The sequence below is a fragment of the Rhineura floridana genome, chromosome 9 (assembly GCF_030035675.1).
Source record: "Rhineura floridana isolate rRhiFlo1 chromosome 9, rRhiFlo1.hap2, whole genome shotgun sequence".
NCBI lineage: Eukaryota > Metazoa > Chordata > Lepidosauria > Squamata > Rhineuridae > Rhineura > Rhineura floridana.
Genome location: NC_084488.1, coordinates 33,634,335 through 33,661,714, shown reverse-complemented (window position 1 = coordinate 33,661,714; position 27,380 = coordinate 33,634,335). Strand labels below are relative to the sequence as shown.

The window sequence follows — 27,380 nt, the reverse complement described above, 5'->3', positions numbered from 1 at the left end:
AAATAATGGACACTTAAATATGTGGTTTAGAAGGGATCACTCAAAATTTCTAATGTGGATTAATGCCACAATAACTGTACATTTCTCAGAAGCAAACCTTACTGAATTCTATGACATTTGTTCACTCAGGGGTGCCACTACCGGGGTGTGGGGGGTGCGGATTGCACCCGGGTGACACCATGAGGGGGGTGACACCCAGAGCCACCCCGCCCCGTGCTGTTGCCCAGCAAAGGAGCCTAGAAGCGCTCCGGGTGGGTTGGAGCAGCCAACTCCTCCTCGGAGGCACGCAGGCGGGCGGGTGACACCGGGAGCAGTGTTGGCGGGGCAAGGGAGGTGCGCCGGCATTCCCAGGCCTGCTTCTCCGGCTGGGTGCCCCTCCGGCGCGCACCCTCCCAGGGGCATGGATGGGGGTGGCTGGCCTCGCATGCACATGCGCGCTCAGCACAAGTTTTGGGGGCTCGCCAAGGGCCCCCCGGCACCCAGTATGGTGCACGCCAAAAGCAGATGCCCGCTCGCTGGCGGTGAAGCCTGGACGGGCCTTCCACCATCAGCCTGGAGCATGTGGTGAGTGCGTGTGTGCACGCGTGAGACCAGCCACCTCTGTCTATGCCCCTGGGAGGGCGCGCGCCGGAGGTCTGCACCCTCCCGCACTCCCGCTAGTGATGCTGCTGTGTTCACTGATAAGTACTTACAGAATAACAACCTGAATTGTTTAGTCTTAGAGGTGCCACATAAGACTATTAGCCAAGGACCCCATACATTTCCAGTCCTTTGGGAAAACATTATTATCCTTCCCCTGCTTATTCACTTCTACATCATTTTTCCAGAATGTGAAATAAGGTGGAGGATTAGGTGGACTAGAACCTGGGAGACCAGGGTTAAAATCTCAGCTCATCCCCCTTAAACCCTCTGAAGATGCACCTTGTTGTTGCCATGAAGGTTTCTTACCCAATAGTGGTAAAAGATAATTCACATACTGGGAAGTGTGGCTTCAGTTGCTGTTGTTCCCAATCTACTGCCCATGAAAGTAGACCAAACCATGTGTGTTTTCTGTCAATTATTACTCACTATTACTACTGGGTTGGCTATCAAAGTGAGTTTATAGAAGCCCACAGAGTAGGCAGGAAAGGGTACAGAATCTTCTTAACTCTTACTCATTTCTCGAACCTCCCTCTGCAGTGAAGAGTCAAGTCAGTAAAGAAGTTTAGAGTAGCCATGTTAAAAGGCAGGCAAGGTACTGCAGGTAGGGGGTTGCCAACCCTGCTTTGATATCAGTATCTTTGCAGAGGATTCCTAGTCAAGACTTACGAACAGCACAATTCTAACCATATCTACTCAGAAGTAAGTCCTGTTGAGTTCTATGGGGCTTAGTCCCTTAGTAAGTGTGTTTAGAATTGCAGTCTTCAGGGGCATCCATCTTTACTTCTGAGTGCTCCCATCTAACATCTCTACAACACTAGGCTTCCTTCTTCCTACAATAGCCTTCTAGTGACTAGTGCCTGAGGGCATTTTAAACCCTTTTTACCAGAAGCAAGTAGGCTAGATTAAATGTTCCCTACTCAGGCTCCCTGAGCAGGTGAGAAGGAATGATCCCATCACTTCAGCTGGACCGGGAAACACCCTCATTTAGCTAAGATTTCTGTCTTAATTTCCAATCAGATAATGTTTTGTTTGTTTGAGTGGTATGGTCCATGCAACTGTGGCTGATGCTTAATGTATCATGCTTAATGATATCCCTGGGGCCCACCCCATGACAACACTATGGCCTGCCCTCATGTCATCGCTAGGGCCCACCCCATAGCATCACTAGAGCCCGCCCCTGAAATCTTAGTTTGGGATGCTTCTGACCTGGCAACCCTCCCCACTTTAGCAAGTCATGGCCATCTGGAAGCACCTTTGATACTTTTTACCATTCCTCAAAGCCCCCCAAATCTATTGTTTTTTCTGTTCTGTTTGTATATTCTAATAGTTTGCAAAAAAAACCCTATGTTAATTAACTTCAGTTTGCTAATTGTGTTGGCTAACCTGCAATGAAAGCAAACTCAGGTTTCATCTATCAGTTTGGCTCTTTTGGAGCTTAATTGCTATCTATATTATTTAGGAAACCTGATGGAAGAGATAAACATACAGTTAAAGCGATGAAACTGATCATAGCAATTATGTACAACTAAGTGATAAAGCCAACAGTTGTAGAGAGAGAGACTGAGCCCCTGCTTGATTAGGGGTTCCAGTTGTGTTGATTACCTTTGTGTGTAGGTACTGCTTTCACACATCCTGTTCAATGTGTGGGCATCGGGATAGAGGAAAGCATGGTGACGTTGGTGGGAATACCACATCATTATTGTGTGCATGTGATCTATGTGTGAAAAGGACACCTTTGTCCAAGCTGTAACGTGCTGTCCTTTCTTCCTGGATCTTATTCGGCAACTTAATGTTAGGAATTGTGTTAATAAATCAGTCCATACATTAAATGCTGATATGGATATGTTTTAACTATATAAAAATAGTGAGCACTTGCTATTTTTTACAAAAGGCCTAGAGATTACAATGCTCTCAGTTGACAATTTATTAAATTAATCAATTTAGTAAATTAAACAGGGGAAATATTGTGATATAGAACCTTGATGTGAAGTAAGGTTGAAGCTGATTATTTTCCTTGGCAGTCTGGATGCCATGATAAGGAAACAAAACAAGACTGCTACATATCTAGAGCTATCGGATATTTCTTCACATTTATCTCCATCTGACATTTAACCTGTTTTTTGCTCTTCCAAAACCACCATTTATGCGATTAATAGATACGATTTTTCTAACCTTAGAAATCTTATTCAGAAGGATAGAGAAAATGCTGAAACTGAAAATTGATAAGTACTGGATTTATTACTTAAGTATTTAGGAAAATTAAGCAAGGATTTTATGGAGTAAGTGAATTGTCTAAGATGGCAATCCTATATATATTAGTCTGGAAGTAAATACCAATAAGCACAGTGGGGCTTACTTCTCAGTAACCATTTATAGGGTTGCACTGTAAATAAATGTACATAATAAAGAGAGACTGGAGACCTAAAAGGAATTAGCTTCACCTATAATGGCATCCAATGTTAGTCATGCTCAGAGCAGACCCTTGAAATCCATTGATGTAAGAAATCTATTGATTTCATCAGGTTTATTCTGAGTGTGACTTAATTGAACACCGCCTTTAATGTATAAGTAATCTAAAAACTGAACATGTATCATAGTGCTCAAAATATAACTCAAAATGAAGTAAATGAGATCACTGAAAGAAATCTGTCATAGAAACATCCTGGCTATTTTGTATTCCTCTGATCAAGTGAGTAGCAAGAGCCTAGAGAAAATAAGGAAGTCAATGATAGAAGCCTGCATGAGCGTCACAAAATAAATATTAGACTACATAAAATATCATACCAATTAATTTCTATTTTCACAAAGATGAAATAGAAATTTCTTAAAGAACAGATGTCACAATCCAGCACAGGGTAAAGAACACTTTAAGCTCTTTGAGATCAAAGGTCTTAAGTATACCTAATTCTTTGCTGCATTGTGGGAAAGCACAATGGCTTACCATTTTAGCCAAAGGAAAAAATCATTTTCTTTTTCATTAGATTAATGAGTGTATAATGTATTCAGATAAGCTCTGTTTATTTTAATGTACTTCTAAATTCCAGTTAGAAACAATGGGCTCATTCAGGCAAAGCCAGGTTGAAATCAAAGACAATCCATGCCCCTGAAGTTTTATGAACAAAAATGCATTAATACCAGTCAAATGACAGAGATTGAAACTGAAAATATGGCTGTCAAGTCACTTTATTTAAGTAGAACTCACATTTTACAATCAGCATAAGATATATAAATAACTTTATTGTTGGTTGCATTATTTGAATCTTCCTCTGAATATTTCCATTATTTTAGCTGCTAGGCTTTTGCTTAGAATGAATAGCCGAGTGCAAAACTGTTGAATACTATCTTATGAATGAATGCATTCGTGTTTTATATGTGTCTGAGAGAGAGTGTTTTCTTGGAGTGAAAAGAAATGTGGGTTGAAAAGGATTTTGAAGAGGAATTCCCATTCCCAAACCTAAATGCTGGAAACCAGTTCAGCCAAAATTAAGCCAGCACCTTGAACCCAGTTGGTTACATGGTTTAGTATTTAAACATATGCACATGCTTCATTTTGGTGGAATTATGGTGTCAGTTTGTTTTTAAATTTTTGGTGAACGTTAACTGCTGAAGTAGGTTTGAAGGGGGGGCATTATATGCAAGTATCAATGTTGCAACCAAGGACAAAAAGTTGATTTTAAAACTGAAATGAATATATTTGTATATGTTGTTTGAAATTTGAACAGTTGACCAGTGGGTTTATGCAAAATTAAAAAGATGTCTTTAAAGTGTCCATCCACATTTTTTTAAAAAAATCTGCCTATTAAAAGAAAGCACCCAGCACATCAGGGAGAAAGGCAAACCCGGTCCCTCCATTATGGTTTGGGGTACAGTTTGCTTACATAGAATGCAAGGGCGGCAAGGGTAGAACAATCTCATGGATAGATGGCAGTTTGTGGGTGTTCCACAATGAAGTCCAATCAACAGCTATTCCAGGATGTCTTGGCAACATTGTATGTTAGTGAGCAATAGCTACATCTCCAGATGGAATTTACCACCATAACATGAAGGTTCTGTGTTATACAGAATTGAATGGAAAGTAGGTGATTCCGACTCTGAAACAGGTATGTAGCACTCAAAAGTCAGAATGTGCAGGTCCCACCTACCCTGAGAAATTCCAGCAGTCTTATGCTATTGAAGCTGTGCTTATGCCCACAAATTCGTCTGATGTTTTCCCAGAATGGGAGCCTTCAACTCTGCTTCAAATTTATTTGGGCTTTATAAGAAATTTGATAGCAACTTAGCCCAAAATTCCTAACAGCTAATGTGGACTCATTTTCTCTGGAGGAATCCCATAAAGCAAATATAGTAACGTTTCTTAGTGAGATTGCAACTTATTTTAAAAAAGCATAGCAGGACAGTCCTGTCCATTTGCCAAGCCTTGTACCGCTATTGATACATCTACAGAAACCATTAAATTTCCATTTAACTTAGCCAGATCTCTGGCATCCCATAGCCTAAGACTCAGAGGCTAGGGGCTTGTAATTTCACAGAGCTATTGACAAAGGTTGCCAGTTAAAAGGTTGGTTGCCAGTTCATTTCTGGGCCAAATTCAAGGTGCTCACATTAGTGTTGAAAGCCCTGAACGACTTAGGCCCCAAATATCTGAAAGACTGCCTCCTTCCCTACAGTTCCTCTTGGCTGTTGAGATCATCAGAGAGGGGCTCTTTTGGTAGTTCCACTGCCCTTAAGAGGTTTGAGCAGGGCCGGATTAAGCTGAGGAGGGCCCCTAGGCTGATTGGTGTTTGGGGCCTTCTTCTCCCTACCTTTCTGCTTTTTTTTTGCGCAGGTTTGCCATCAATCAAGATGGCGGCTGAGGTTTCCCTAAGGGGCTGAAGCCTCTGCCACCATCTTGGTTGATGGCAGCAATGCGCACATGTAGCATGCATGCGTGCCATCAATGAAGATGGTGGCAGAGGCTTCAGCCCCTTAGGGAAACCTCGGCCGCCATCTTGATTGATGGCAAACCTCAAAAAACAGCTGAGAAAAAGGTAAGTGAAGCTGGGGGATGGTAGGCGGTTCGGAAGCTCTTGTCCTGTGATAATTTTTTTTTAGCTTATGCACGGGCCCCCAAGAGCTCCGGGCCCCTAGGCTTCAGCCTACTAAGCCTAATGGATCATCCGGCCCTGGGTTTGAGGGGTGGTGGCTGTGATGCCCTTCCCTGGCTCTCCCTGTCAGGTTCCTACCTGCTCGTGGCTACTGCCTGTCACTAGGCACCACCAGGGACTCCACCAGTCCAGACTGTCCTTTTTTATGGTTTATCTCCCTGCTCTAGCACAGATCTCAACAGATCCCCCTGCTAGGCAGCACCACCAGTCACGTCCTAATACCAGTATTCCCAGAGACTCTGAATACTTGTGGTGTTATTCTCTTCACCGCTGCCACCATTTGTTACAGTTTCCCTTCAACCTTACCCTCCCTTCTGGTCTGTGAAACCCCAGCCAAGGATCAGGCCTTCGGTAAACCAAATATAGTTTTTATTAAATATAACAAAGATAACAAGATTTCTTCATAAGGCACATAAGCATATGGTTTTATCTAATACTAATACGAACTCCATCCTCCTCCTTCTCCACGCTCTCCTGGCAAACAACTCTCTAAAACCCACCCAAACAACCCACTCACTTTCATCACATCACATCCACCCAGATTCCACTGTCACTCTTCCTTTTATATGCTCAGCCATTTTAAACACTACGCCAATCATCCAGCATTCTACTGCCCATTCACTCCCCCTCCTCTTTCACTCCACTTACCATGTATCTTCTATTCAAACAGCACTTACCCTATTTACACTAATACAGGATCATCACAGTGGCCCAGGACAGGGCATTGTCTGTGAGGAATCCTATGTTGTGGAATTCCCTCCCCACAGTTTCTGCTATATGTTGAAGATGACCTCTTTACCTTGGACTTTGACACCTGACCCTATTCCAGTAACTGTAATTTGTTGTAACTGTTTCTGATACTGAATTTTAAATTATTGTATCCTGCCTGGGAACTTGCTGGTGAAGGATGGGGGGTAGTAGTAGTAGTAAATAGGCAAAAATATGACACCTATGCAGGATTCAAGGATGTAACGCCCCTCCCCAAGTAAAGAAATGAAACTGAAGGTGTGAAGTCCCAGGAAACATTCCAGAAAAAACAGGGCATTGTTTTGTTTTGTTTTTTATTGCGGTGGATTTGCAGAAACATTAACAACAAACAATCTTATTTAGTGTTTTCCCTTTCAGAGTGATGATGTTTTAAAATAATACTGCTGGAAAACTCCTAGATCCAAAATTCAAAGTTAATCTGAGTCAATTTTACACTGCCTTGAGATTGAGAACTGACCTAAATGCCAAAGTCTTAGGCCAAACCCTAGACCTGGCAACCCACTGTAAGTTCATTGTTTTCTAAAACGGGAAGGAAATAATTAAATGAACTATCAGAGCCTGTATTGATGATGTTGATATCCAATCTTATTCAGGCACATACACATGTATTGTTCTTTGGTGGTGTCAGGGCGTCAGACGACCAGGTGCCAGGTTGGGGGTATGAGGATTCAGAAACGGAGGAGGAGGGGCCCAGTTCGTTAGAGCAGACTGGAGAAGGAGAGGAAATTCCAGAGATAGCACTGCATAGCAACAGAGACCTTGACGGTCTCACAGAACTGGAGTCTTCCCTCGAAGTTCCCACGCTGCCTCCTGAGCCAGAGAAAAGCGGCGAGAGATTGCAAGACAGTTTGAGGCTTGACCCCCCCATACCAGAGTCGGAGACTTCAGAAGAGGAGGGGCCTGTGCTTCCCCCGTCGCCACGTACGCAAAGACAGTTGAAAAGACAGGAGAGGAAGGGGGGCAGGAGGGTGGTGACCGAGGGTCCGGTAAGGAGGAGCAAAAGGCTTTGCGCCTGTTTGCCCCCATCTTAAGAGACAGGCAGGAAAGCGGTCCCTTGCTCTGTCAACTTTCTTCCACGTCGCAGGATCTATAACTCTGTGTTGCTTCATGAGAAGGCGCAGTCTATGTTTGGATATTACCTTAATAAAATCTGAATTGCTTTCAACCACAAGCCTGGTTCCTGAGTCCCATCCTGGGCCTCACAGCTTGACAGAGCCATCTAAATCACCCTCCATGCTCTCTTCACTTGACCATGACAAGATGTCAAAGGGAGCGGCGGGGGAAACAAATCCCACTTCTGAGACGGAAGAAGTGAGACTTTTGAGGGCTAATGTGGCTGATCTGCAGACGGATGTTCAACCTTGCTGGCAGCAGTCAAGGCGCTGAAAACGGATAATCAGGCCTTGCAAGCCACGGTTGATTGGATGCGGGCAGCCCCTCCAGCCGCGGCGGTGAAGGTTCCCATTGCATTACCCCCAAAGTATGCGGGGCAAAGTGATCAGTTGGCAACTTTCGTGGCTCAATGTGAGCTATACTTGGATGTCAGGAATACAGAATTTCCAAGTGATGGGGCTAAAGTGGCCTTCGTGATCAGCCTCCTGGAGGGAGAAGCTGCAAAATGGGTGACCCCATACCTAGTGAGAAAGGATACCCTCCTAGGAAGATACAGAGGATTTATCCAAGAAATGACCGAGATGTTTCAAGACCCTCAACGAGCTGAAACAGTAGCGCGGCAGTTAGGCGCACTGAAACAAGCCAAAGGAACTGTTTCCGAGTACACTAATGCCTTTAAAAATTTGTCCCAGGAAACGGGTTATAATGAGGCAGCCTTGATGTTTATGTACCGAAGTGGACTGAATGCTGAAATTCTGGATGAGCTGGCCAGGACCTCCCCCCCCCCACTGACCTGCCAGGGCTAATCTGGCTATGTTTACAGATCGATCACAGGCTGGAAGGAAGGCGCCTGGAAAAGAAACAGGAGGTCCCAAGATATTCAGCCTCGGCATCCCGCAGCAAGGTCCTTTCCACTTCAGGAACGGCAGGTAATGCACCCGAGGGACAGGGAGGGGCTAGGCTGAGACTGTCAGAAGAAGAAAAAGAGAGACGATGCGAAGAGTGTCTATGTTTTTTTTGTTCGAAACCGGGCCATGTGGCCAGAGATTGTGGGCTGAAAGGGGGGAAGGCAGAGCCGTCAGGAAACTGAAACACCCAGTTCAAGTGCAGGCCGGTGGACTGGGGGCAGCGTTGTATAAAGGCCCTCCAATGACCCAACCTCCCTCCAAAGGAGTGTTGGTTCTACCTATTCGGATTACAACTTCCCAAGGAGTGATGTTTAACTCCACTGCATTAATTGACAGTGGGGCCTCCACGAATTTTATGGATGCAAAGTTAGCCAAGCGTTATGGAATTTCTAGGTGGAAATTGGACATTCCCCTATCTGTGGAGACCATCGATGGGAGACCCCTGAAGTCAGGAGGGGTGACACACGCCACGGAGGAATTGAAACTCCAAATTCCTGGGCATGAGGAGTTCATTTTGCTGTACGTGTCAGATCTCTCGAACTTTGAGGTGATTCTGGGAATGCCCTGGCTAGCCAAGCACGAACCCAAAATAGGTTGGAAGGAGGCGGTGGTGTGGTTCACCTCTCAGTATTGCCAAGAGAACTGTCAACCCGAAGGAATCAAGAACACCTTAGCGGGGGCAGTACAAGAGAGCGAGCAAGTGACCCTTCCTTCGAAGTATGAGGAATTCAAAGACGTGTTTGATGAAAAAGAGGCAGAGACTCTACCCCCCCCACCCTTACGACTGTGCAATTGATCTCGTGCCAGGAGCCAGCATCCCATCAGGGAGAATTTACTGTCTCACAGAAATTGAGAGGGAGGCCCTGAAGGAATTCCTAGAAAAGAACCTGAAGCGAGGATTCATACGTCCCTCACAGTCCCCTGCTGGAGTGCCCCTGTTGTTTGTGAAGAAGAAGGGGGGAGCTCAGACCTTGTATCGACTACCGTGCATTGAATCAGATCACCATCCCCAACAGTTACCCACTGCCCTTGATTTCAGAGCTACTAGACCGCCTGCGCTCAGCAAAAATCTTCACGAAGTTGGATTTAAGAGGAGCGTACAATCTGGTCAGAATGAAGGAGGGACATGAATGGAAAACAGGATTTCTGACTTCTTACGGTCAGTTTGAATATTTGGTCATGCCGTTCGGGCTTTCGGGGAGTCCATGCGTGTTTCAAAAGTTCATGAATGACGTGTTTAGAGACCTGTTGGACACATATGTGATTTGTTACTTGGATTATATCCTAGTGTTCTCAAAGAATCAAGAAGACCATGACCAGCACGTAAAAACTGTGTTGAGGAGACTGAGAGAAAATCATCTGTATGCTAAGCTAGAGAAATGTGGATTTGACCTCAAGTCTCTGGACTTCCTTGGGTACCGAATCTTAGCGGGGGGAGTGGAGATGGACCCAGGGAAAGTGAGTTGTATACTGGACTGGGGTCAACCTGTCACCAAAAAGAATGTACAACGTTTTCTAGGGTTTGCCAATTACTACAGAAAGTTCATTCCAGGGTTTTCCAAATTAACAGCCCCCCTGACTGACTGCTTAAGGGGAAAGAAGAAATTCCAATGGACAGAGAATGCCACAAACGCTTTTGAGGAGCTGAAAAGAAGATTTGCTACTGAGCCCATTCTGCGTTTCGCCGATCCAACCCGCCCCTTCATCAAGGAAGCCGATGCTTCAGATTTTGCCATCGGGGGGGTCCTTCTGCAATTAGACCAAGAAGGGAAGGAGCTGCACCCCTGCGCGTACTTTTCTAGAAAGTTAAAGCCTGCAGAGAAGAACTACACAGTTTGGGAGAAGGAACTACTAGCCATCAAGGATTCTTTTGAGAACTGGAGACAATACTTGGAGGGGGCCTCTCATCAGATTGAAGTGTGCTCCGACCACAAGAACCTGGAAAGCCTGTAAACAGCCAGGAAGCTGAACCAGAGACAGATAAGGTGGTCCCAGTTCTTCACTAGGTTCAACTTCAAGATTACTTATCATGCTCAAGCTAAAAACCAGAGAGCAGACGCCTTATCCAGACAGCCACAATTCCAAGGAAGTGAATACGATGACCAGCCTCAATACGTGATCCCGCCGGAGAAATTAACGTTGGGATCATGTCAGCCTTCATGAGAAGAAGAACTCAAAAGGGCACAACAGGCAGATGCAGACCTGCAACGACATAGTCAGGAGGCGGGACAAGATCAAGATCCAGAAGTAAGTTTCCACTGGCGAGATGGACTGTTATGGTTCAAAGCAGCCAGGTATGTGCCAGAAGGAGAATTAAGACTCAGAGTCCTACGTCAGTGCCATGACTCCATCACCGCGGGGCACTTTGGTATTTATAAAACCATTCAGAACATGGCCAAGGACCTTTGGTGGCCTAAAATGCGTCAAGACATTGAGAACTATGTAAAATGCTGTTCTGTCTGTGTGCGGGCGAAAACACAAACAGGAAAGCCAGCCGGGCTGTTACAACCGCTACCTGTCCCAAACGAACCCTGGAAGTACCTTTCCATGGATTTTAAAACTGATCTACCAAAGTCACAAGGAATGACGGCCATCCTGGTGGTGGTCGATTTACTCACCAAAATGGCACATTTTCTCCCTTGTCCAGGGGCCTTAGAGGCAAAAGAAACAGCCAAGTTATTCATCAGGGAAATCTACCGGTTGCATGGATTGCCAAACAGTGTAGTCTCGGATCGAGGAACTCAGTTCACAGCTAAATTTTGGAGAGCAATGTGGAAACAGTTGCAGACGGAGCTAAAACTCTCTTCCGCTCATCATCCCCAAACGGACGGTCAGACGGAACGCCTGAACGCTGTTTTGGAAAGATATTTACGTTGTTATGTGTCCTATCAACAGACTGACTGGGTGTCATATTTGCACTTTGCAGAGTTTGCCTATAACAACGCTTTGCACTCCAGCACTGAGCAAACCCCGTTCTTCGCTAATTATGGATTTCATCCTAAAGCCTTCCCAAGCAGCTCAGAAGGGGTGCTGGTGCCGGCCGCAGAAGACTATCTGAAGGAGTTACAGGCCGTTCAACAGACATTGAAACAGCAGCTAAACGAAGCCAAGACGGAGTACAAGCGAGCTGCTGATCTGCACAGGAGGGAGCCCCCCCCCTTCAACCAGGAGATCAGGTATGGCTGTCCACTCGTTTCCTTCAGATGCCAGGCAAATGTAGGAAATTACAGGACAAAAGGGTGGGGCCCTTTGAAATAGAGGCTCAAATTAATCCCGTGGCTTATCGACTAAAGCTACCAGACACGTTTAAAATACACCCTGTGTTTCATCGATTCTTGTTATCAAAAGCAGCCCCCCCCCCAGCGAATTGCGGCCAGAGGAGCCTCCAGGGGCTCCGTTAATAGTGAATGAGCAAACTGAGTTTGAAGTGGAAGAAATTCTGGACTCCCGAATGAGGCATAACAAATTGCAGTATTTGATTCACTGGAAGTGCTATGGGCCGGCAGACAGATCTTGGGAAGCTGAAACTGATGTGCACGCTCCAGATTTGGTAAAACTTTTTCACCGAAGGTTTCCCCATCGCCCCAAGCCAGTCGGGAGGGGGGGCACAGCATGGGAGAGGGGATGATGTCAGGGTGTCAGATGACCAGGTGCCAGGTTGGGGGTATGAGGATTCAGAAATGGAGGAGGAGGGGCCCAGTTCGTTAGAGCAGACTGAAGGAGAGGAAATTCCAGAGATAGTGTTGCATAGCAACGGAGACCTTGATGGTCTCACAGAACTGGAGTCTTCCCTCGAAGTTCCCACGCTGCCTCCTGAGCCAGAGAAAAGCGGCGAGAGATTGCAAGACAGTTTGAGGCTTGACCCCCCCCCTCTCTCCCATACCAGAGTCGGAGACTTCAGAAGAGGAGGGGCCCGTGCTTCCCCCGTCACCACGTACGCGAAGACTGTTGAAAAGACAGGAGAGGAAGGGGGGCAGGAGGGTGGTGACCGAGGGTCCAGTAAGGAGGAGCGAAAGGCTTCGCGCCCGTTTGCCCCCCTCTTAAGAGACAGGCGGGAAAGTGGTCCCTTGCTCTGTCAACTTTCTTCCACGTCGCAGGATCTATAACTCTGTGTTGCTTCATGAGAAGGCGCAGTCTATGTTTGGATATTACCTTAATAAAATCTGAATTGCTTTCAACCACAAGCCTGGTTCCTGAGTCCCATCCTGGGCCTGACAGGTGGTGAGAGTAGAGGGCTTTTTCCCCAAGCTGAAGGGTTACTCCTATAAACAACAAAGCAGTTCTTTGAGGATGTATTTTGATACCTTAGCCATTAAGTCCTTTTATTACCACTTCCTGTTTTGCCAGACCAGCAGTTGCCAGGACTAACAAACTTCAAAAGTCCATAAGGGGCATGAACAAAATCTAATCACTACTTAGGAAAAATATCTCTAGCAGCTGATTTTGTTGCCATGAAGTCCCTTGGCAATGTTCATATTCTCAGCCCAAAGGATTGCTTTAGACATGATGGGTCCTAAATAGTCAGGACTCTGAAGCTGGAAATACAGACAAGCCAAAAAGCCCCTTCCATCTACCAAGCTGCAGGAGGACAAGCCGTTTTACAAACCATTAAATAAATCAACTGCTGAGGAGAGGGAGAAGAAAACAAATAATACACTTGACATCCTATAAATGAGATCTCAGTATCTTCACACAAGCTTCTATGCAAGTTAATGAACTGAGGCAAGTGAATGGAAAGAGCCATTTCCTGTGGGAAGGAAAGCTCAAGGTTGGAAATTCAAGAGACCTACAACTGTGACATCTACCCATTGTTCAACATTCGCTTGACCTTACCTGATTTGTTTACACAGAAGAGATACACTTATTTTAATAAGGCTTACTTCTGTTTTCAAGTAAGTATACCTAGGGAAGGGCGAATCTATCAATTTTGGTTTCTCATTTTCCCAATCTTAAATTCAGTTCTCCACATTTTCACATCAGTTTGCACATTTTTTTAAAAAAAAGTCCTCATGAAAATCCATTGGCTTTTTATTGTGATTTTCTCCTAAGATACATTTTTGTATGCAATTTTGCCTAACATACCAATTTTTGTAAAGCAATTTTCTGTAGTATGCACGCTTTACCCTAGTCTATGCATCTTTGCACACATTACTTGGCTGAAGAACTGGATTGCAACATTTGGAGAAGTACAAATTTGAAAGGATGTCTGTGTTTCAATTCGCATATTGCTTTGGAAAGTTCAAATTGGATAGGTTTGCCTTTAAATACAAAGTGAATCAAATTTCCTCCCCCATCCCTAATTATACCAAGGGTTGCATTATTAACAGTGCATTTCTATACAGGCGGGCCCCGCTTATACGGCAGGTTCCGTTCCAGACCCCCGCCGTAAAGCAGCAATCGCCGTAAAGCAGAACCCCATTGAGTATAATGGGGCACGTTGCACGAAAATGAAGCGAAAATGCTGCAAAAGCGCAAAAATCAGCTTTAAAACAGGGAATGAAAGCCGCCACATCAGCAGAACGCCGGGAAGCGAAGCGCCTGGAAGCAGGGCCCTACTGTACATGTTTACATAGATGTAAGCTACATTGGTTTCAACAGGACTTACTCCCAGGCAGAGCTTGGGAAAGTTACTTTTTTGAACTGCAACTCCCATCAGCCCAATCCAGTGGCCATGCTGCCTGGGGCTGATGGGAGTTGTAGTTTTAAATAGTAACTTTTCCAAGCTCTGCTCCCAGGTAAACAAGTATAGGATTCTAACCTAACCTAATTAATTTTTATTAGTCCCAATTCAGTAGCATGGCTGAAGGAAAATTATGGGCAATGCTTTACAATGTTCTTTCTTAATTTAGAAAAATGTAGTGTCCATAGAAAAATCCAGATTGCTTAAAATTGTTTTAGTTTACTTACCAAATGTGTGCTTCATTTGAACTAAACTCTTGCCAAAAGCAGTTTACAGTCATTGGGTTAGAAGGGATTTCTTAAGGTCCAACCTTCTGCAACAAGATGTTCCAGATTTAACACATGCAACAATTCAGGTCTTGTATTTAAATTACAGTGTGCGAAACACACTTTAAATTGCTCCAGATGTTGGGCTATAGAATATTCCCTTTTTTATGTGGCAAGTTAAACAAATTATGTGGAATAGATGTATTTATTTTTACCTCAGAGGAGAAAGGGAGTAAGAGAGAGAGAGGACAGCAGAAAATGATCTCAAATGCCAAATAAAGAATGGGAACTAATTATAATACAAGTAAAAGTAGCAAATAGGGAAAATCAACATTTTATGTTATCATGGGCACCATTTATTAATTTTGCAGAAATTGACACACAAATGGCAAACTAGTTAAATAAGTATCAAGATTTTAATCTCTCTTAATTTTACAAAAATAAGTTAAATGTAGCCGTTAAAGATAGCACTCATAATCTGTTATTTAAAATATTGATTGAGACAAGTAATAAGATTTGTTTGTCTTATTTTTCTTTGAATGACTGTTTTTATGTGACGTCCACCCAATTCTTTCCTGTAGAAGTCATAACTGTTTGGTTTGAGTTGATGATCTGTATTTCTTTTTTTATGTGAAAGTACTATTATTGTACCTGCTTTCAGAAGAGAAATAAAACAATGTTAAAAAAAAGGTGTCTCCAAACAGAAAAGAAGCAGGTAGCCTGGCTATCTGGGGAATATCTGATTAGAATTTATAACATTTAAAAACTTATCCAGGCACTTCTGTATAGCTAACATATTTTACTGAGAACAGGGGATCTTCTGTGCTCTTTTTAAGACACCAGGTTTCTATCCAGCCTGAGGATTAATGTTGAAATACCAAACCACTGATATGATGTTATTGTTATATGCCTTCCAGTCGATTGTGTCTTAGGCAACCCTATGAATCTTCTTTTGATATATCCATAGGGTTTTCATGGTAAGAGGTATTCAGAGGTGGTTTACCATTGCCTTCCTCAGGCCTACGGCACCCTGTATTACCAGGTGATCTCCCACCAAAGTACTAACCAGGCCTTAGGTTTTGAGATCAGATGAGATAAGGTGTGTTTAGGTAGTATTACCGTAGGCACACCACTGATTAGACTGCAATAAATAACAAAGTGACAGATTGTATCACAGGCTCAAAACCAGCCACTAACTTCTATACCTGTACTTGGTTAAAAACTATCTTCAGGCACTTGGGTCTGAGAGCTTTAAAAAAGTTTATTTATTTTTTGTCCCCAAAAGAGGAATATAAGTGTGCATGTGCGTGCATGCCCATAGCCTAGTAAATATTTTTATTGCATAGGAACTTTTGTAGACTTATTTGCAAAGCAGTCATAGCAACTGCACAGTGTTCTGTGTCTCATTTTTGGGGGGGCTGTTGGGAAGAGATTATTAGCCATGTGATTATTAGCAAGAATGTTTGTGTATTTTAGTCCTGTGCTGAAAGTTCCCTAAGGAGATGTTTCAGCCAAAGTCAGGAAGTGCGAAATTACTTCATTTTGTTTTCATTTGCCTGTCTTTTGTAGTGGGTAGCAACAGAGCACTGCTGCTCTATACTGTGATGCAGTGTCACACAGAGGGGCTTCTGGGGGGGGGATGGCAGCCACCAGTGTCATTCTTCCCCAAGAAGCTCCCTCTGTACACCACCAGTTGTCAATGTGGTGACCACTGAAAAGAGCTGCAGCTGATGCCCCACTACTGGTAAGCCACTTCCCCAAATCTTTTGTACTAGTTCATGTCCTGACAAAATCTCCCCTCCCCACATTTGTGATAGCTGTGAATAGAGTGCTGAAAATGTCTGTGTGTCGGGTGGAGGGAGATTTCCCAACAGCCCTAATTTATTTACCAAGAGCTCCATCTTGATAAAGCCTGATGAAGTCTGAACTTGGCTTATGACCGCAGTCTAATCAGCATGGAGTCATTTCCCTTGAGTTCCCCCCCTCTTTCCCCTAATTTCTGCAGCAACAGTTTGATTCTTGAAAATAGGCAGGCTTATTTCTCAGGTTGAAGCAGGAAAAAAGTGCATGGCTAACTCTTCCTATGTCATGAGAACATAAGAAGAGCCTGCTGGATCAAGCCAATGGCCCATCTCGTCCAGCATCCTGTTCTCACTGTGGCCAACCAGATGTCTGTGGGAAACCCACAATCTTGAGCAATCACAAAGCTGTGAGGAAACGGGGGGTCCCACACATGGTTCTGCTCCTTTTTAATCTGTTCTGAACATTTATGTACGTGCATCTGTATATGTCATGGGATTTTAGACTGTGTGAATTTTATGCATACCAAGATGAATGAGAGCTTCCCCCCCCCATGCTATCCAACATGTACATGTAAAAATTGTAATCATGTATGGGTCCAATCATGTGAATCATTCTCGGCCACAAAGAGGAAGCCCGAGCATGGATGCCTTCAAGATTAAATTGCAAAAATCCACAAAAAAACAACCAGTATACTGCAAGAGATGTTGTGATTAGTCATCACTTCACAATAAAAACACCTCCCCTCCTTTTTTAAAGCGGAGAGTCGCGAGTCTTTAGTACACTTTCCTAACATGCAGTTTCACTTCATTGCAAAGAACAATTCCACTGTGTAGAATGAGCGACTCAGCCAGAAATATTTTGAATTTATTTTAAAATTTCACCATCATTTAAATGGATGAATTAATGTTTTAAAATAATAATTCATAATACAATTGTATTTTATCATTTCCAGAAATTAGGAGTAATCCCATTTCCTAACAAATGTATTGTCCATCTATTTACTTTCTCTAATACAATATTAGTCAATTCAGTCATAGAAACTAGGTCCTACACTCTAAACTGCCATTCTGTTGAAGATGATAAATCTGTTGTTGTTTTTCCACATATTTGAGTGATTGCCTTTGGCTGCTGTCAAAAGATGTACGGTCATTTCCAGATCATCAGAAACAGCTATATATTTTAGATGTCTAAATACAGCCAGAGACTGCATTGAATGGTATACCATGAACAGTCATTTCTGTAATGTTTCTTACTGCTATTTTCCAATATTGTATATTGTGAGGGTAGTTCCAAAAATTATGAAAGGAAATTAGGCACATGTTCTACCTCCTGAATATGTCATATCCTAATGGAAGATGCAATCAGTAATGGATTTTACAAAACTTTTCCCTGAGATTTGTTCAGCATGTTAACTATGTAGCCATAATCAGACCCAACCCTTATTTGGCTAAAAATCATATGCACTGAGGAATAATTACACGTGGTCTGAAACTAGAGATAGTAGCTTTCATCCAGTGCCTGTCACTGTCCCTTAAATAGCAACTTGAACTGCAGAATTTAAACAGGTGATAATCTATAGTGCCATGCCATTAAAAATTCACCTTCTTTGTTGTATATATTAGACTGCTTTTAAAGGCACAGGAGCAAGGCAGACTAATTTATTTCTAGCTGGTTGGCAACCCTTTCTGGGATAGAGGAGTGGGAAAAATGACATCTCCTGCCCTCCCTAAATGATGCATGTGGTCCTTTCCACCAAATAAGATATCTGATTTCTAAATTGAACACTTTTGCTTTTTCAACATCCAGACAGTAGAAAAAATGTAGCCACACCAACTTTTCCTCTTTTTCTGTTGAAATGTATATGCTCCATTTCTAAAAACAACATGAAACAGAACTACTTTGAACAAATATTTCATCACATTAAAATTCCTTAAACTAACAATATAAGCTAGGGCCAGGACAAATAAGAGCTCAAATTAGATTTTTTGGCTAACTGGGGGGGTGGGGTGTAAGAAGGGACATAGGGTATATTTGGAGGGGGAATATTCACAGGCACTCATGTGGCCTCTATTCAGCTTGTAAACACTTTTTTTTCTTGCCCAAATGCCTCTGAGCAATATTGACAGCCGCTGCAAAGGAGCTGTGAGATTGGGAGTGGATTTCAATCCAGTTCTAGTAGCAGCATAAGAATGAATCCAGTAAGCCCAAGCATCTCCAAAATGCCTGGCAAAAAGGCTAATAAGTTCACTGTTCACCTAATCATCCCAATAAGGCAGGCCATCTAATCATTTCTTATTTCTAATAGATTTATGCTTTCAGTTGGGTAGACTGGTGGGAGCCTGTCCCAATCATTCCCATTCAGCACACATTCTGCTATTTAGAATGGTATACTACATCATGCAACCAGGTGCCAGCTTTTCAGACATCAGCAACTCTTTCATACTTCAGATGCCTTCATGACCATTATCTTAACAGTAGCATTGCCCTTAGTGTCAGAAATATATAAAAAAGTGGCTTTAGTTATGTACCTAAACCCAAATTCCAGTTTTTCAAGTGGATGTGTAAATGCAGTGGCATCAAATGATGAGCTGTCACTCTGATGCCAAATGCAGTTGTGTGGGGGAGCAACTTCCAAATTAAAAACCTTGGGGTAGCTCAGAATTCAAATCCTGCATCTTGAGTTTCATGTGATTATAGCTCATGGGTAGTCAACATGGTTCCATCCAGAAGTTGTTGGAGTACAATACCCATAATCTGTGACAGTGGCATCTTGGTTGTGTGAGTGATGGGTGTTATAGTCCAGCAAAATTTGGAGGGCACCATGTTGTCTATCCCTGCTATAGCTGTTATCAGCAAGACTGTGCTAGTTTAACTAGACCTCACCGACATACTTGTTCTTCAATAGTTATAGCTTGTCTCTGCTATATTTTCCCTCTCATTTCCTTATCTTATACATGTTTCCCAGGATAGTCCACTGGTCTTACAGTCTGACAGGAATGTAACAGTGAATGCAAGAAATCATATGGGACAGTTAACGGGACAACTGACTGTAGGTAAGTCTTATTCTCTAATGAAGCTTTTGTGCATCATGTTAACACTGCAAACACCATTTCTTTTAAATTTATTATATAACAGGAAGGATTATCTAAGTTTAATACATTCTGAAAGCCATTATTTCCAGGTAGCTGAAATTTTGGTATATTTTAGTTCTGCAATGTTAATTCAATAAAAAAGATAATTTATTACAACCAGTAATTGCTTAGATAAAATGAGACAACATTTGAGAATCTCATAGCACTTCAACCTTTTTCACAGGCAGATTAATCTCCCTATTTACACAATTCTCTTAGACTTAATAAAGTGTGTTATAATTTTTCAGAGTTGCTAATATGAGCAAAGAACTTATGGCCTCTTTTAAAAAGTAAGAGAGAGATCCTGAACATGGCCTCAGTAAGCTACTGGCAAAGATATGAGGCCTTTGGAATGTATTTTCACATATAGTGGGAATGTCCTGCTGTTCAAAAAAGGAAAAGTAATGTTAGACTTCATAGATTGCATTGCAGGATGTATACCTTGTTCCCCTCTCCACTTCCATTAATTATAGCCAAAATAGAATTAGAATAAGTGCTGGGCTGGAGATGACAACCACAGTGTCACCATAACAATGGTTCTGCCACAGACAAGAAAATAACTTGTCTGTTCAAGGTTTTCCTAGCCGCGAGTCTTTGAATAATAGATCATCAAGTGGTAAGATATGAGGTGATGAACAAGCATATGTCAATCTGTCTCATTCTTCTATCTTGGTTTAGAGTGTTCTTTGTTCTTCTCCACTTCCAGCTACATGTTATAACCCTGAGATAGTCTGATACTTCCACAGGTACACACCCACAAAGACAGAGATCTATAATTTTTATTTCAAGTTAGAATAATCTAATCTTTCAATTCTGTAGAAGTTAGGAATTAAAACAAACATATAGAAAACTTTTACTGCAATATTTAAATCATGACCTCCCTTGTGAGCGTATGCCATGCAGTATGTTGGGGTTTTATTAATGTTCAGGGTAAATTGTTGTGGTTCATAATTATTTCTATCATAAATCATCTTCTGATGTCAGGCTATTGTTCCTCTTTACAGTTCTGTCCTTCCTGAATGTCCCAGTTCAGGTGCTGCTGTTTCAATGGCTTTATTGAAATGCCGTCCTGAATATTCTTTAGACATCATGTAACAGATTAAAATGACTGCTGTCTTTAGTTGATTAATCAGTTAGATTAATCAACTGAAATTCCTTAATTAATTTAAAAGGTTTCCATAATTAATTGAGCAATATATTTGTTTTTGTATTTTAAAGAAAGTTGATTGTTTGTACATACAAAAACTTGAGGTGGTAGGAATAAACTTAGAATCCTAGGGCAACATTTGTGTGCATCACCTTAAAAGCAAAGGTAATGCTTTTTTTCATAATTATTTTGTTCATATGGAAATGTCTGCAGATTTAGTTGATAGATTAAATAATTGAAACTTATAGCAACTAACATTTCTTTAGTAACATCAAAGCTCAATCACAAGAAATCGTATTTCTTGGTGGTTTTTGAATAATACAATAAAAGGAAGTCATGTTCTACAAGAGATCTAAATCCAAAACCTTAACCCAATAAATGAGCAGACAAGACACTCCTAACTTTTTAAAGGATAAACAAGTAAACATCTTAATTTATCTGGGTTGCTATGTGCCAATAATTTCTTTTAGCTTCCAGCTCCTGATGACAGACTCAAGAAGCCCAGGGAAGGGTGTTTATAAACCTCTTTGTCTTCAGATTGGTCAATCGCTACTCAAGAAAATTTGTTAGGACTCTACCTTGAGACAATGTCTGTATGCTGTAAGACGTAGATCGTCTTGTAGTGGTGAGTGGGCTTGTGTGTTCCAATGAACCCTGTGAGCGATGCCATCGGGAGTCATGTACTCCCAGCAGGGTCACCCATGGCGGTAAGGTCAAGGGAGAGGAACCATACAAAGAACGCTCCAAGAAAGTCCTCAACGGCAGAACAGACAGAGGATAACAATGTGTACATTACAATATTAATACAGAATAGATATACTTGCTGTTCAATATCATCCATGATTACCTACAGCCCTTCAAAACAAAATGAAAGTTTAAAAAACAACCACTCTCCCCCCCCCTCCAAAAACTGGCCTCAACATACAGGACACATTCCAGAGGAAGTTAAAGAGGGTTAAGCCCCATAGAATTAAGCATGCAAAGACAATTACAAAACAGATCAATGAACAAGCTGGTGCTCTTTATTCTTTTGCATGCCTAGAGGCTGAAAGACACAGGAACAGAACTTCTAAGAGTTGAGGATCAACATTCTATGCAATTGCTAATTAAGCCCCTCACTGGATCATCATCTTGCAGTGGTGAGTGGGCTTGTGTGTTCCAATGAACCCTGTGATCAATGCCGTTGGGAGTCATGTACTCCCAGCAGGGTCACTCATGGCGGTAAGGTCAAGGGAGAGGAACCAGACAAAGATCAATCCAATAAAGTCCTCAACGGCAGAACAGGCAGAGGATAAGAATGTGTATGTTATAACGGCTGTGAAGGCAGATGAGGGCTGCAGCAGATAAAAGACTTCCAATCGTCATGGTATCCATGCCATTGGATCAAAGCCTTTTTCTGTCAAGATTGTGTGTTGATCATCGTGCACCTATCTCCCCACATAAAGCAAATTCATGCACAGGCGTCTTCCAACCAAACCAAACCAAACCAAAAGTCCCATGGCAATCGGCGAATGGCAATGGGGGCAGGACTGTGAAATCCGGAAACCCCTAGTCATGGACCTGCACATGGGCGGTGGATATAGACTCAGTCGTCCTGGCTCAAGGACCGAGGCAGCTGAGTAGATCGGCAGCTGTATCCATGACTGAGCTGTCCTATTCAGGATCCACTCTGCTAACCCCATAGGGGGAGGGGGCTAGCAAAGGTGCCCTAAACATAGTCTGCCTCATCTCTCTCCCCGACTGGATTACCGCATCCAGTGGGGTTACCATTTAGTGGTCGCAAAAGACAATTGAATTTTGGAACATGGAATATACGGACATTGCTGGACAATACAGATAGTGAATGTCCTGAACGCAGGACTGCCATCATCGCGAGGGAGTTGAGACGTTTTAATGTTGACATAGCAGCACTCCAAGAAACTCGAAAAGCAGGAGAAGGACAACTGAAGGAAGAAAAAGGAGGTTATACCTGGAAAGGACTGCCTGAACAAGAACGACGAATACATGGAGTAGGCTTTGCTATTAAAAATAATCTTGTGAAGCTCTTGTCAGAAGTTCCTACTGGCATTAATGAACGACTCTTAACTCTCCGGTTAAAACTTGCCAAAAATCAGCAGGCAACTATTGTAAGTGCTTATGCACCAACATTAGATGCTGATGAAGACGTCAAGGAAATATTGTATAACCAGCTGGACACCATCTTATCAGAGATACCTAAGGAGGATAAAATTATCCTCTTGGGTGATTTCAATGCAAGAGTTGGGTGTGATTTTGATTTATGGCAAGAAACCATTGGGAAAGAAGGAGTTGGCAATAGCAACCTGAATGGCATTCTACTTCTGACTAAATGTGCAGAGCAGAATCTTGCTATTACAAACACACTCTTTCGTCAGAAAAATAAATTTAAAACATCATGGAAGCACCCTCAGTCAAAACACTGGCATCTCCTGGATTACATAATTGTCTGTGCCAGAGATTGTCCTGATGTACTCCTCACTAGGGTCATGAGTGCTGATGACTGCTGGACAGATCAAAGATTAATTCGACCCACTGTGGCCATTAATATTGTTCCTCAACGTAGATTCCAAGGAAGAAAACCAAGGCGTAAAATGAACATCCATGCCCTTATATTTATTTATTTTATTTATTAATTCTATTTCTATGCCACCGTTTGGCCAAAAGGCCCTCAAGGCGGCTCACAAGGTTGTGGCTCTGTAGGACACTACGGCTACTTGTTTCCTGGCACTCCTCCAAAAAGCTCCTTAGAAGTGATCTCCTTCAAGATCCTATTAAACGAGCCTGCTTTCAAACAGCTCTCAAGAAACATCTACCTATGGAACTCCCTGAAAATGCCGAGGAATACTGGGTTGAACTGAAGACATCCATTATTACAGCAGGATTGGTTTGATGAGAATGATAGTGAGATTGAACATATCGACAAGTAAAGGAAAGCCTTCCAGATATGGCAGAAAGACATTAACTGTGCTGCTAAGAAAAAAAATCTACGCCAGTGCAAAGGCTAAGGTCCAAGGAAGAACTAGAGAACTTAAGAACACCTGGTGGATAAAGAAAGCCCAAGATATCCAGCACTTTGCAGATGCTCACAATGCACGGGGCTTTTTTAATGCCACAAAGACCATCTATGGACCAACAAATTACGGTACAAATCCCTTACGTTCAATGGATGGTAGCAAACTTTTTAAGGATAAAGCGTCTATTGCACTGTGCTGGAAAGAGCATTACCATGACCTCCTTAATCGTAACTCTATTGTGGCTGATGAGGTCTTCTTGCAAATTCCACAACAACAAACTAGAGATAAGCTTGCAGTATCCCTTAATTTGGATGAAGTTAGTAAAGCTATCAATCAAATGAAGAACAGCAAATATAGCGGACCTAATGGGAAGTCTTTAAAGAAGGTGGGCCTGAATTTACACAACAACTTCATAAGCTCATTGAAAAAATCTGGATGACGGAGGAGATCCCAGAAAACTTTAGGGATGCCATAATTATCACCCTTTTTAAGAAGGGTGATAGAACAGACTGTGGGAAGAGAGGTATCTCTCTTCTTGCTACTGCAAGTAAAATCCTTGCAAGGATCCTCGCAAATCGCCTCCTACTGATATCAGAGGATGTCCTCCTTGAATCTCAAAATGGTTTCCTCCCTTCCAGGGGGACAGTGGACATGATCTTCACTGCACGACAGCTTCAAGAAAAATACCAGGAGCAGAATCGACCTTTATATATGGTGTTTATTGATCTGACTAAGGCCTTTGACACTGTGAATCGAACCGCAGTCTGGGCCATCCTTCTGAAAACTGGATGCCCTGATAAGTTTGTGAATATTTTGCGACTCCTTTATGACAACATGACAGCAACAATTTTGGACAACAATGGCTTTCAGAGCAATCCATTCAGAGTTGTTTCAGGAGTAAAACAGGGATGTGTCATTGCTCCTATCTTATTTGCTATCTTCATTGCTATGATTCTACACCTTATTGAGGGGAAACTTCCTACTGGTGTGAAAATCATATATTGAACAGATGGAAAGCTTTTTAATTTCAGTAGGCTGAAAGCAAAAGGTAAGGTAATATCAACCTCTGTCGTAGAACTTCAATATGCCGATGATAATGTAGTGTCTGCACATCAGAGAAAGATCTTCAAACTATCCTAAATGTGTTCGCAGAAGCATATGGAAAGCTTGGCATCTCACTTAATATTAAAAAACCCAAAGCACTTCATCAACAGGTGCAAACTAGTCCCTCTGTAGCACCATCAATGCAGCTTAATGGTGCGATGCTGGAGAATGTTGATCACTTTTCTTATCTTGGCAGCCATCTCTCTGTAAAAGCTGGCATCGATGCTGAAATTCAACATCGTCTGAGCTCTGCAAGTGCCGCATTCTCCCAAATGAAGCATAGAGTGTTCGAGGATCAGGATATTTGCAGGGAGACCAAATGCTTATTTACAAAGCCATTGTACTACCAACCTTAACTGTATGCCTGTGAATCATGGACCATTTATAAACACCACTCCCACTTCTTGAAAGATTCCACCAATGCTGCCTCCGGAAAATTCTGCAAATTACTTGAGAAGATAGGCGGACTAATGTTAGCATATTGGAAGAAGCAAAGACCACCAGTGTTGAAACAATGATCCTGCAACATCAACTTCGCTGGACTGGCCATGTTGTTTGAATGCCTGATCACCGTCTTCCAAAGCAGGTACTTTACTCCCAACTTAAGGATGGAAAACAGAACATCGATGGACAGCAAAAGAGGTTTAAAGATGTTCTTAAAGCGAATCTAAAAAAATGTAACATGAACATCGAGAACTGGGAAGTCTTGGCCCATGAACGTCCCAAATGGAATACAGGGCGAACAGGACAAATGAGCTAAGCAGAAGGCACGTCAAACAAATCCTCATTGCGACCATCTTCCATCTGGAAACCTATGTCCTCACTGTGGGAGGCTGTGTGGATCCAGAATTGGCCTCCACAGTCACTTACAGACCCACTGTTAAAGACCTTATCTTGGAAGACAATCTTACTCGGCTACGAGCGATCACCAATGAATGAATGCTGTAAGACTAAAGCTGAAGGGCATGGTTTCAGTGCCTCACTCTTGATTACCCTTTCCTATTCCAGAGAGTTTTGGGTGGGGGCAAATCTCACTATTCATTATCTTGTTTTGTGCAAATACCTTTAATAGTACATAATCTGTCCCTATACATTTAGGATTAAGGGGGCAGGGCTTCTACGGAAGATAGCATGGTTTTTCAGAAGTTCTAGACTCTCACCCTGCCCTCATCTATTTTGAAATAAATAGCTGAGTTTTTCTTCTTCATTTATGAAGAGTATATTACTTCATGTGCATAATTATTATATTTGAGGCATGGCAATGTAAGATGTAAAGACACAGCATCTGTTATGATTGCCCTAAATGGCCATGTGAAAAGTAACCAGACTAGGTAGCAGATACAAATGGACCGAAATTAAGCTAACACCTAGCCATATTGTGCTTGCCAGTGCATTTCAGGAGCACCTCTCTAGCTGCCTCTGGTAAGTGCATTATTTAAGCCTTTAGCTCTAGCAGTATGTAAAGTTAAGTTTCTTCTGACGCTCCGTTGAATTTGATACAAGAAAGCAATCTGAAATTCTGGTTGAAGCAATGGCAATCTGTCGAGTGGCTCTGTATGTGAATAAATGGGTATGAGAACACAGTCCAGCCTGCTTTGCAAAACAGTATTTGCACTTAATACTATAAATATTTCAGATGCTTTAAAGAAACACATTTTCTCTTGTTATTCATTACTGCAAACACCTGTGAACTATTTAATTAGTCTTCACAGTTGGTACAGATTGTACGAGTCTACTGATTAAAACATATCATATTTGCATTCCATGCCACTTCTCTTGCTTTGTAATGCTGGTGAAACCTCCACAGGGCCAGTCAGTTTACTTTGCAATGTTATGAAGCCCTCAGAGTTCTCTCATTCATCAGTACACATCTAGTGAAGGGTAGCATGCATAGTAATATGCATGATTTATATAGCACTTTGGGGGCGTTAAAGCACTTTGTATACTACATATATTAACTCGGTTACAGGGGGACCTGCACCAAAATGTTGCAGTGTGGAGTAATCTTGTTCAGTGTTTCAGCCAGCCAGTCATATCTTCTTTAAGGATAATCCATTGCATTCTCCCTCCCCTCAGTTTTCTGCTCAGTCAACATAGTGTGCCCACTGAACATTTTCAATCCGCATTGGGGTATTTGGGGGGGCGTTGCCCCCTTAAGATGTTTTAGTACCTATACAAACCTTTGCATTTACCTGAGCCTGCTGATCCCTTTTGTGCATGGTTGATGCTATTGAACTATTTAACGATCCACATCAGAGAATGAGTTTACTAATAGCATATAGGATCCTTTACGATAATAGAGGTTGTTTCATATCATCTTCGTATATATAGTTATCATCAATATATTATTTATGAATACAATAACAAAAATAAATTGTTACCCGGAGGTCTCTAAGCAATTTACAGCATTATTAAAAGCCAAACTAAATATATCATACAACCACAGAAAGCTTTGACAGCACACTAATACAAACAACATAATCTTAGTCTGAGAAAAATGCCTGAGAAAAAAGGTACATCTTTACCTGGCACTGAAAAGATGTCAATGAAGGTGCCAGGTGGACCTTACTGGGGAGCATATTCCACAGATAGGGAGCCAGAACTGAAAAAGCCCTCTCCTTTGTCACCTCCCTCTGAGCTTC

General features: G+C 42.4%; 1 protein-coding gene across 4 annotated transcripts in view; it reads left to right on the top strand.

Annotated features, from left to right (window-relative positions):
* SGCZ (sarcoglycan zeta) overlaps positions 1 to 27,380 on the top strand; it is an 832,502-nt gene that overhangs the window by 712,539 nt on the left and 92,583 nt on the right. For all 4 annotated transcript variants that reach the window (XM_061583978.1, XM_061583976.1, XM_061583977.1 and 1 more), the window contains exon 4: positions 19,290 to 19,377. In XM_061583978.1, coding sequence (XP_061439962.1) covers positions 19,290 to 19,377 — 88 coding nt within the window. The remainder of the gene's footprint in view (positions 1 to 19,289; positions 19,378 to 27,380) is intronic.